This window comes from Neoarius graeffei, chromosome 23 (genome assembly GCF_027579695.1).
Source record: "Neoarius graeffei isolate fNeoGra1 chromosome 23, fNeoGra1.pri, whole genome shotgun sequence".
Taxonomy (NCBI): domain Eukaryota; kingdom Metazoa; phylum Chordata; class Actinopteri; order Siluriformes; family Ariidae; genus Neoarius; species Neoarius graeffei.
The window spans coordinates 29762486-29775062 of NC_083591.1; the positions used below are offsets into that span (position 1 = coordinate 29762486).

A 12577-nucleotide genomic window follows, 5' to 3' on the forward strand; every position below is an offset into this window, starting at 1 on the left:
TCTGGTCATTGTGGCCAAACAATTCAATCTGTGTCTTAACGGACTATAAAACATTCCTTCAGAAGACTTTTTATTTGTCCATGTGGTCAGCTGCAAACTTTAGTCGAACTTGGCATCAATTTTGAAGCAGGGGCTTCTTTCTTTGACAACAACCTTTCAGTTCATGGCATGCACATTATGTAGACTCTCCTCTCATTCTTATGTCTCATCACCATTAACATATGATCACCCATAGCAATCTGAATCAAAAAGATAGAGCCATCTACCTAGTTATTCAGCAGACAATATCAGGAAGGAACAAGCAGAGATGACAAGGAGAAAGTGCAAGTGTGCTGTTACAGGATACACAAAAGACAGCCTGCATATCCTTCCAAAGCATTTGATAAGCTCTCACTGGCCCTTAAAAAGCCAGGGGAGAGGGTGTAAATCTCATGCCAGGCCATACCCATATCCACAGCAGTTCTACAAGGTGAACAGCCTCTATAGTCTTGGTTGTGGCATTGGTTCCATTGTCTGCGCCTTCATTTTCCTCTTCTGACTCGGGTTCATACATGTAAGGCTGTAATCCTGAGTTAGAAGCCATTGCTTACCTTTCAGAGTTTAGCTACAATTCCATGTGTCGGCAGCAAAGCTGTGGCTGACCGAATTATCATTTAAAGATGTTAGCTAATCAGAGCCAAGCTAATTATATATTTAATATTCAAAAGCACAACGGCAAAATCAGCCTGTCGTATCCGATTGGGTTTTTGTACCAGTTAAAACAGCATGATAAAAAAAAGAACCAAGGCAAATTTTTCAATAAAAAAACAAACTTTACAAAGGCATCTCAGGGAATCATATAAAATAATTGAAAAGTCTATGGCACTTTAACTAAACTACACCTAACTGAGAAACACATAGAAGGTATACCAAGAAAACTTTACTGAAATATTTGATTTTTCAAAACATTTTATAGCGCAATAACCTTGGGCATTAAAGCTGATACAAAACAAGAAATATGAGAAACAACCCATCCGTAATGCTCAAAATTAAAACAGGTTTAACTTCTGTGAACATGGAGTTCAAAATAGAGTTCAATAACTTTACCCCACTTTAGTATGCAAACTGTTCAATTAAACATTACGGTTTTTTTTAGTTTTGTGAGTAATTGCAAAATAATAATAAACTTATTCCAGTAAAGTAGGTAAAATATACACTTTGGGTTTTAGCCACATACAGTATTTACATTAATTTAGCACAGAACTTGAAGCATTTTTTGTGTAAGAATTGCAGATTTTTTTTTCATATTTACTGAATTAATTTAACTGAATTATTTCATGTATAAAAACATAATGAAGCCTGCTGGGTTTTGTTGCAAAAATAAGAAGCAAGTGTGACAGTCAAAGTCTCCAGAAGAACTGTGGATGATTCTGTAAGATTCTCTGTAAAACCTACAGCTAATTTCTTTATAAAATTTCACACATTGTACCTGAAGCTATTATTTTTAAGCGAAGTATCATTACACTAAATACTGACTTTGTTTCATTTATGGTTATTGCCCTTTATAGTAATTTTTACAATAAAGAAACATTTAATTTCATTATTTTTGGAAGGCATTTTTCTATACAGCATTTCCTTGCATGTACTGCATCAAGCAACAGGTGTTAGCTGATTATTAGGGTACTAATTGGAACTGTGGTACTAGGTACATTTTAAACTGTTTTAAGTGCTTTCGAAAGACTGTCTGATCATCTGAAATGTACCATGCACACAAACACATGCTAATTAAAAAAAAAAATCCTCAAGTACCAGAAAGAATAGAGCACACAGCATCTATTCAGGATCTGCAATACGTGGATATTAGACGCAGAACCTGGCAACCCTGCTCACAGAACACAGAAAAAGCACAAGTTACAGAGCTGCATATACGTATCTGTGGGGTTCTCAAAAAAATAACCATTTACTTAATTTTACAATTATTGTAAACTTATATGCTCATTGTACATATTTTCAATCAATCATTCTGAAATGATTGTTCTTCAGCATTATTAAAGAAAAATTATTAGATCTTTTCTTTTGAGGATCTCAGGATATCATGCAGTTTTATAATAGAGTCTAATATCATGTCCAGTAAACATTTCTAAACTTTCTGAAATGTACAAACCCCAAAGCTAAAGTAAATTTAACAAAATATTATTAGATGGCTATTGGGCAGCATGGTGGTGCACTGTTGCCTCACAGCAAGAAGGTTCTGGGTTTGAAGTAAATTGCCCATGTGCGTGAATGTGAACAGCTGTCTATCTCTGTTTGCCCAGTGATAGATTGGTGACCTGCCCAGGGTGAAATCAGCTGTAATTGGTTATAGCTTCCCCTGTGTCTCTGACAGATAAGTGGTATGGATAGGTGTCTGGATGGATGGCTATTGTTGTCAATTGTATGTTATATTTAACAGTTTCTTGACTTATGACATTGTTGTTTTAATACATAGCTTTGCTTACTCAGTCACATTAGATAGAAGATAGAAAGCTTTACAGAAAGTTCCACATGGCATCTGGTTTACGGTGTTAAGTTCTGCAAACTGTTATTTGTTATAATTTACAAATGGAGAATTACTTCTTTTTCCAGCAGGCCTTTGTTTGTGTGTGTGTGAGAGAGAGAGAGAGAGAGAGAGAGAGAGATATTTCTAGTGTTTGTATGGCATAGTGGGAGGTGTTTTTTTTTAAATTAGAGTATGAAAACAGTGTTTTCTACGAAAATGAATATTTTGAGCACTAAACCAATACAAATAATGTCATTGTATTAGACTCCTACAGTAAAAACAGCCTTTCAGTAGTAGGCGACATTTTAGCGAAGACTATCTTCTACTACACTATCTAAACTTTGAAAGAAAAAGACACACAAACTCCACACGTGCGTAATCACGTGGATTAACGTGAATTTTTACGTGTTTTTAGGCACTTCACATGTTTCACACATTTTTCAATCGATTTTTCACATTCATTTTTCCAGAGGTGGACAGTAACGAAGTACATTTACTTGAGTACTCTACTTAAGTACACTTTTTGAGTATCTGTACTTTACTTGAATATTTTTTTTTTTTGGAAACTTATGACTTTAACTTCACTACATTTGAAAGGCAAATATCGTACTTTTTACTCCACTACATTTCTATCAAGGTCCTTGTTACTCGTTACTATGAAGCAGCTTTGAAAGTGGATGTTTTTTTCTTTATTTTCTAAAACGTGATGGTTTTTTCGCAGGTGACACTGAGACAGCCAGTCAGTAATCACTAGGGTCACGTCACGTCCATAGACTGTATAAAATCAAGTTCAGTGATTTCTCATCAGCATTATTTGAACACGATCAGTTGATGGCAGAATGGAAGGAGACGGTTCTTCTGGAGAATGCACACACACCCGTGGCTTTACCTAGAACCCATGCTTCAGTTTTCTGAAAAGAATAAAGAGTAGTTTTGTTTTAAATGTTTGCTTTGTTTGCCTAAAACGGCACACATCACAGCCTACAAAAACTCGCCATCCAACCTGCGGAAGCATACTGAGGGATATAAACATTTTATTTCAAGAGAAAGCTTGCAACAAAGTTGTCTGTGCTTTTAGAGCTAGCGATAATGTTGCAAACGTAGCTATGCAGTCTGGTTTGTCAAATGACTTTCTATGGATTTGCCCACCAAGTTGTCGTCGACTTGTCCACGGCTAACGTTAATACATAGCTAGTTAACTTGGACACTGTTAGTTAGCATGTAAAAACGGAGTTACGCTAATATGAGTAACATTAACTTATCTGAAGTCCTTTCAGAAATAAGTTTTAGGAAAATCTTGTCAAACAAAATATAGAAATCTTTCTTTTCTAGTAACATTAGATACCCAATATGATTTTGAGTTTGAAGAGTTTGTTAGCATGTCAGGTGGAGCTTCACTGACTAGCTAGCTTAACATTGAACCACCATGATGGCACAGGCAGATTTATATGTGCATGAATACAGAAATGTGTTGACAGAAAATGCACTTTTAATATTTAAGTATTTTTAAAAGAAAGTACTTTAATTTAAGTAAAAATTTGACTGGACAACTTTCACTTGTATCGGAGTAACATTTGACCAGTGGGATCTGTACTTTGACTTAAGTAATAAAGTTGGGTACTTTGTCCACCTCTGCATTTTTCACGTGATCTCATGATATTCATGATGCCACAGATGGTACAGTGGTGCTTGAAAGTTTGTGAACCCTTTAAGATTTTCTATATTTCTGCATAAATATGACCTAAAACATCAGATTTTCACACAAGTCCTAAAAGTAGATAAAGAAAGAAAGCACAACTTTATTCATCACACACTTGTGAAATTCCTCTCTGCATCTAACCTATCTGAAGCAGTGAACACACATATGCACACATACGTGAGCAATGAGCACACACACATACCCAGAGCAGTGGGCAGCCATGCTAACAGCGCCCGGGGAGCAGTTGGGAGTTAGGTGCCTCACTCAAGGGCACCTCAGCCCAAGGCCGTCCCATATTAACCTAATGACATGTCTTTGAACTGTGGGGGAAACCGGAGCACCCGGAGGAAACTGACGCAGACATGAGGAGAACACAAACTCCACACAGAAAGGCCCCCGCCGGCCGCTGGGCTCGAACCCAGAACCTTCTTGCTGTGAGGCGACAGTGCTAACCACTCACAACACCGAGAAGCCAGTTAAACAAATGAGACAAAAATATTATACTTGGTTGTTTATTTATTGAGGAAAATGATCCAATATTACATATCTGAGAGTGGCAAAAGTATGTGAACCTTTGCTTTCAGTATCTGGTGTGGCCCCCTTGTGCAGCAATAACTGCAACTAAATGTTTCCGGTAACTGTTGATCAGTCCTGCACACTGGCTTGGAGGAATTTTAGCCCATTCCTCTGTACAGAACAGCTTCAGCTCTGGGATGATGGTGGGTTTCCTCACATGAACTGCTTGCTTCAGGTCCTTCCACAACATTTCAATTGGATTAAGGTCAGGACTTTGACTTGACCATTCTAAAACATTAACTTTATTCTTCTTTAACCATTCTTTGGTAGAACAACTTGTGTGCTTAGGGTCGTTGTCTTGCTGCATGACCCACCTTCTCTTGAGATTCAGTTCATGGACAGATGTCCTGACATTTTCCTTTAAAATTCACTGGTATAATCCAGAATTCATTGTTCCATCAATGATGGCAAGCCATCCTGGCCCAGATGCAGCAAAACGGGCCCAAACCATGATACTACCACTACCATGTTTCACAGATGGGATAAGGTTCTTATGCTGGAATGCAGTGTTTTCCTTTCTCCAAACATAACGCTTCTCATTTAAACCAAAAAGTTCTATTTTGGTCTCATCCATCCACAAAACATTTTTCCAATAGCCTTCTGGCTTGTCCACGTGATCTTTAGCAAACTGCAGACAAGCAGCAATGTTCTTTTTGGAGAGCAGTGGCTTTCTCCTTCCAACCCTGCCATGCACACCACTGTTGTTCAGTGTTCTCCTGATGGTGGACTCATGAACATTAGCCAATGTGAGAGGCCTTCAGTTGCTTAGAAGTTACCCTGGGGTTCTTTGTGACCTCGCCAACTATTATACCCCTTGCTCTTGGAGTGATCTTTGTTGGTTGACCACTCCTGGGGAGGGTCTTGAATTTCCTCCATTTGTACACAACCTGTCTGACTGTGCATTGGTGGAGTCCAAACTCTTTAGAGATGGTTTTGTGACCTTTCCCAGCCTGATGAGCCTCAACAACGCTTTATCTGAGGTCCTCAGAAATCTCCTTTGTTCGTGCCATGATACACTTCCCCAAACGTGTTGTGAGGATCAGACTTTGATAGATCCCTGTTCTTTAAATAAAACAGCGTGCCCACTCACACCTGATTGAAAACACCCGACTCTAATTTCACCTTCAAATTAACTGCTAATCCTAGAGGTTCACATACTTTTGCCACTCACACGTATGTAATATTGGATCATTTTCCTCAATAAATAAATGACCAAGTATAATATTTTTGTCTCATTTGTTTAACTGGGTTCTCTTTTAGGACTTGTGTGAAAATCTGATGTTGTTTTAGGTCATATTTATGCAGAAATATAGAAAATTCTAAAGGGTTCACAAACTTTCAATCACATGGTGAAATGGACCTGTTTTTCACTTGATCACAAATTATTCATATAAGCACGTGTGGAAAACATGAATACATGTGAAATGTAGACACTGTCTGTAGGGAATGTGAATTATGGGTTAATGCTTCTAACTTGAGTACAGTAAGATATACCTGTATTTTCCAGCTTCACCTAAAGGGGTCAGTATTGCTTCTCTCGCTCTCTCTCTCTCTCTCTCTCTCTCTGGCGGATGGGTTTCCTTTATGATCGCGGGATCTCCCTCATCCTCCAGCAGACACGCACACTGCTTACACTCTTCCTCTCGCCAGGACGCACTGACTTCACTTTCGCGCGTCCCTGAAACCTCCGTGTTTCCCTGATATTCAGAGGATTTGTGGTTTTTACTTGAACTGGATCGTGACTGCTTCTGTCATCTGCTATTTGGCTCGAACTTGTGTGCCATCATGTCCGAAGTTCTACCGTATAACGAGGGGAAGATGAGCGGCTACGGAGCGGACAACGATGTCAGCCAGATGTCCTTCAGCTGCGGGCTGCAAGACACGAGCTCGTTCTTTGGGGCGTCGCAGGCGAAAAGACCCCCAAAACTCGGCCAGATAGGCAGAGCAAAGAGAGGTGAGGACCAGCAGGTCTGCATGTTTAAACATCCTGTGCTTTATTATTGGACAGCACTGAGACGATGGTGATTTGGACCAGAGTGTAGCTTTAATTTCAATACAGGTGACTAAAGACACTACGTGTTTTTAGGTTTTTTTTTAGTTTTGTTTATTTGGCCATAAACGTACAATAAAAATGGTACAGGTATGGTCCAGTTTCAAACTGTCAGTGAAGAATCACCTTTTTAATGGTCTTAGACAGCAAGAAAATAACACCTTTTTATTTTATTAAATTTTTTTTTTATTGTGGTTGTTGTTATTATTATTATTTTCACCATTTACATAGTACAGTGAGTCGATATTAAGTCAAATCATAACGTTGCCATTGCTGTTTTACGTGTTTTAATGGGACCACAATGGAAATAAGTGCTTGCGCTTTCTTGTATAATCCTGATTTTAATGTATTTTGTATTTCATTTTACATTATGATCGAATAAAATCAAATCAAATGGCAGGGATGACACAAAAAAGCATAAAAACTTGTTTCCATTGTGGTCCCTTATCACAGACAAAAAAATAGCTACACACAATTAAAAAATAAAATAAAAATAATTTGACAGTACTGTATAACTGTATATGGGGAAGCATAGCAAAAAAGTGAAAACTAATACCATAACAAATAATACTGAACAATATTGATAATGTTAATAATAATAGAAAAACACGTGCACTCTGTAAACCTGCTTCATCTCAATAAATAATAGAAAAGCGTTTGCTTGAAGAAATGCGAGACAATTTTCGGGTTTGCAGCCGTCAGGAAAAGTGAGCAAATTAAAGCGTGGAGCTTAAAAGAGAAAAGTGAACGCAGAATTGTTTTATTTGCGGATTTTGTGTCCAATGCAAGAGCTGTGTAACTATGACAACATGAATCACACCGTAGCAATAATAACAGTATTAATAACAGTCTCTTTGTGTTGTTTTTTTTCCCCGACAGTGGTTATTGAGGACGACCGAATAGACGAAGTCTTGAAGGGAATGACGGATAAAGCGTCACCGGGCGTCTAAAGCTCCAGCGGCGCCTTGCAGACATTTCATTTTGAACACATCAGCGGTTTGAAGCAGCAGTCGGCTCTGTGTGGAGGAGGAGGAGGAGGAGGACGGAGGGACTCGACGCGCTGCCAAAAGGCGACACAAGGCTAAACTAGAGAGAGGCGGCGACGACGAGATTCACTCGGCATTCGCTGGACATTCTACAAAACGAAAAGCCGATTTATATATTTAAAAAATATAATTAGATAAAAGCATCGCTGCGCAGAAAGTCATCGACGACGACGCGGGTTTCCATGTGGCTCCATTAACGACCTCCTGCCGCCGCTTTGCCCGGTGGACGGACTGACATCACTTCATGACCATTTTCTTCCAAAATGCACCGTTTAAAGCATTGACCTTCGAGCGCTCAGGACAGAGCACACCTCGAGCTTGTACAGTATCTACACTACCGTTCAAAAGTTTGGGGTCACTTTGAAATGTCCTTATTTTTGAAAGAAAAGCACTGTTCTTTTCAATGAAGATCACTTTAAACTGATCAGAAATCCACTCTGTACATTGCTAATGTGCTAAATGACTATTCTAGCTGCAAATGTCTGTTTTTTGGTGCAATATCTCCATAGGTGTATAGAGTAGGGCTGGGCGATATGGCTGAAATCTGTATCACGATATAAGTGTTTCATATTGGTCGATATCGATAATTATTGAAACATTTTATGACCTATTTAAAATAAGGACCAGGAGGGAACAATACTAAATTCAAACATTTATTTTAAACTTAAACTTCCTCTGACAGCCAATAAGCAAGGAATGTCAACACGCATGTTCAATGTTACGATCACAACAAAAACTGAGCAATTATCAATAATAAAGTGCTTAAAAAACTCAAGTGTTATAAAAACATGAGCAAAGTGTTAAATGTAAACAGAGCAAAACCTGCTATGTGAGAAGGACGGTCATATTTTTAAATTTTTTACTGCAAGTTTAGTGCAAAAAAAGTTCACCCTCTGGTGAATAACATTTAAAAACATAAATAAAAATATGCAGTGCTTTATAAACATAAAAGAAATTGAGTGAAACTGAGGTAGACTTAGACTATTCTTAAACTATTCAAGTATATTTTCACTGAAGGTTTAATAAAATAAAAATAGTGTTTTGTAAACATAGAAGAAATTAAAGTAAAACTGAGGTAGACGTAAGACTTTACATCTGTAACATCTGACCTTACTGACTTTATCCACAATTTCCTCGCTCGTTCCGGCACTCATCTTTCTTTTCTTGGCCACGCTGTTTCTGGAAAAAAAATAAACACGACCACGAGACAACGAGATGGCGCAACCAAACGCAATACTATTACATGATTGGCTATCAGCGTGTCACTCCCTATGCGTTGCTAGGCACCAGAGGATGAGTGCCTTTGCTCATGCAACCAAGCTTGCTTCGCAACAACAGTTGATTGAAAGCGGACCTAAACCAGAGAGGTCTCTGGCTAACGCTTGTTTCTTGAAAAAAAAAAAAAGAACATTCTATCGAAACGTTCTATCGAACGCATTTTCTATTGATATCAAGTATGTGTCTATCGCGATACGTATCGTTATCATTTTATCGCCCAGCCCTAGTATAGAGGCCCATTTCCAGCAACTCTCACTCCAGTGTTCTAATGGTACAATGTGTTTGCTCATTGCCTCAGAAGGCTAATGGATGATTAGAAAACCCTTGTACAATCATGTTAGCACAGCTGAAAACAGTTGAGCTCTTTAGAGAAGCTATAAAACTGACCTTCCTTTGAGCAGATTGAGTTTCTGGAGCATCACATTTGTGGGGTCGATTAAATGCTCAAAATGGCCAGAAAAATGTCTTGACTATATTTTCTATTCATTTTACAACTTATGGTGGGAAATAAAAGTGTGACTTTTCATGGAGAACACAAAATTGTCTGGGTGACCCCAAACTTTTGAACAGTAGTGTAAAACTTGAAAGACTTCTCTTTCAACCTGTAGCCTACACGCGCTTCAAAAAAAGTGACGGGTGTCGATCGAAACCGTACGTGCGCCCCTGCTCACAGTGTAGTGCATTCCAGCTGCTACTAGACCTGTTTATAGTCTCTCTCTCTCTCACACACACACACATCACAAGACCCAGTTGATGGTGCAATGTTAATATCTGTATTTACTGTATTCTCTTCATTTAAAATGACTGATGAGGGTTTAAGCGTATAACCTTCGTAGACCATTCGTGTTGATGATGATGATTAGATAGTATTTTGCCTGATTTTCATGACAATAGCACGTGATCCTACGTCGATGGACCGTGCATTAAATTCACACAAAATGACTCAACATGAATAATATCCTATAAATAATGACCCAATGTAATTAAACCTCTACAAGTAAGTTAATTTTATCTTTTAAAAAGATAAATGGCATTGTCCAGATCTTCGAGTTCTGTTTCTCCACCTCTTTGCATGAACTTTGACCTTCAGTGCCAATGCAGTTGACGTCATAACTTTTATGCCGTATTCACATTACTGCGGAAAAATCAACGTAGCGCATGATTTACTCACTCCAGCACTGTTGGTGGAGCTGGGTGGGTGGGCCTAGATGTGTGTCTAGGTTTATAAACATGGGGTGGCAAAGGGAAAAGACCACACTACTAAGGGGTAGCACCACTCAGTTATGTAGCGATAAAAAACGTTGAAGTTGTTTGGTGCAAAATCAATGGCCATATAATGAAATTATTGTATTATGTAGTTGTTATATAGCTTCTAATACTAAAGGTACTTGGTTGAAATACCTACACCATCATAGTGATCACTTAAAATTAACATAAGTTAGATATGATTCATTCTGCAGGAATTATATAGGAAGAATAGACTTGTAAGAGATGTGATCTGTAGTAAGATTTGGTGTGGCACGATTTATTTAAAGGGTGGCAAGTGCTACATCTACGGCACCCATTTGACCTTCCTTCTGGATACATTGCAAACAGGTATCATTTTAAGGCTAACATTACTTAGAAAACTATAACAATACATTTTTGAACTAATCTTACAGGTTGTTATAGGGTTTAATACTGTAAAAGCACTCAAAGTTTGTGGTTTTTTTAAGGTCCGTGCACAGCTGGATTAAAGTGTATTTTGAACCTTTGTCATTGCACTCTACCAGCACAGGGTGGAAAAGGGACGGGGACAACACTTAATTCAGGTCAATGTCCGTGCAAAAAAAAAATTTCCACAATGATATGAATACAGCATCATTCACAGCACGTTTCTTTTTAATAAAGTCAGTTTTGTAATTTTTTTGCATCCAAGTATTTAATATATATATATATATAGTCTCTGCTATTTTATTGTCTTAAAATTCAACAAAAAAAATGTTTGTATCTTGGAAAGAAATGCGAAGATGGCATACCTGAAAGGGTTGTAAAGTTGTTTAGTATAAGACATGGGGCTTCGTTTTGTCTTTCTCTCCCTTCAAAGGGACATGCCGAATGTGCTTTGGGGTTTATTTGCACAAATCAATGTTACTACTATAACTAAGAAATCGTATACTGTGACCTGAGCTTCATTCGTTAGAAAATGGTGACTTTAGACTCTGCTGCACTGTTTACGACTATCTTCAAATAACAGTGTTATTTGATGAGTTTCTGAGCATTATATCTATGCGTTTTGTTGTTTATTTTGTACCATTCTTATAAAGAAATTGATTATGGTTTGTTGTGCATGAAACCAACTTTTCAACAACTGGCATTGTTTTATGAAGCAAAGAAGCAACAAAAATGTAATCACATTCTGAGAATGATTCGTTGTATATTATGATGCCATTTTCACTGTACTTGGTGAATTAATAAATGGTGGGAAGAAACAGACTTTTTGTTTGTTATTCTGAATGGCTGATATTTCTCATTGTTGACAAGCACTGGACTTCAGTTTTTTTTTTATTAAGCCAACCCATACAGTCCCTGCTTCCACACACTAAATCTAGATCAAACGATCATGCCGTGATTGCTTGGCTTATGCTAACCATACAGTAGAAGACTTTGAAAGACCCTGAAAAGACTTAAAAGACTAAACTCGTACATCTCAAGACAGTGTGTCACAGAGTTATGCTGGCCTTACACCAAATGACTTCTAAGATTTTGCAAAGGCTGGGGATCTTGCAGGGTCACTATTTGCATGAGCCAAGACTAAAGATAACACTAAACATCACTGATTTTACTGGAATGTCAAGATGAGAAAAAGACTGACTTAAGACAGCTATCCTGACCATCTCTCACCCATCAAGATGACCGGAGCGTATCCCAACTCTAGCAAAACTCTCACGATTTTATGACGATGTTGGAAATTTGTCTGAGACACTGAAAACACTTGAAAAATCGTTTGGTGCAAGGCCGGCATTATGTATGTAAAGAGTCTGAATTAGAACCATCTTACAGTGGTGCTTGAAAGTTTGTGAACCCTTTAGAATTTTCTACATTTCTGCATAAATATGACCTAAAACATCATCAGATTTTCACACGTCTTAAAAGTAAAGAGAACCCAGTTAAACAAATGAGACAAAGATATTATACTTGGTCATTTATTTATTGAGGAAAATGATCCAATATTACATATCTGAGAGTGGCAAAAGTATGTGAACCTTTGCTTTCAGTATCTGGTGTGACCCCCTTGTGCAGCAATAACTGCAACTAAACGTTTCCGGTAACTGTTGATCAGTCCTGCACACCGGCTTGGAGGAATTTTAGCCCATTCGTCCGCACAGAACAGCTTCAACTCTGGGATGTTGGTGGGTTTCCTCACATGA

General features: G+C 38.1%; 1 protein-coding gene across 1 annotated transcript; it reads left to right on the forward strand.

Annotated features, from left to right (window-relative positions):
• Positions 1-6148: 6148 nt before the first annotated feature.
• Positions 6149-11630, forward strand: camk2n1a (calcium/calmodulin-dependent protein kinase II inhibitor 1a). The gene is made up of 2 exons (XM_060906040.1): positions 6149-6747; positions 7723-11630. Exons 1-2 carry the CDS (start codon positions 6579-6581, stop codon positions 7791-7793), a joined length of 240 nt encoding a protein of 79 aa, XP_060762023.1. The 5' UTR covers positions 6149-6578; the 3' UTR covers positions 7794-11630.
• Positions 11631-12577: the final 947 nt, after the last annotated feature.

Coding starts and splice junctions, on each gene's coding strand:
- camk2n1a (XM_060906040.1), top strand. CDS start 6,579: ATGTCCGAAGTTCTACCGTATAACGAGGGGAAGATGAGCGGCTACGGA. Junction 6,748..7,722: donor GATAGGCAGAGCAAAGAGAG/GTGAGGACCAGC, acceptor TTTCCCCGACAG/TGGTTATTGAGGACGACCGA.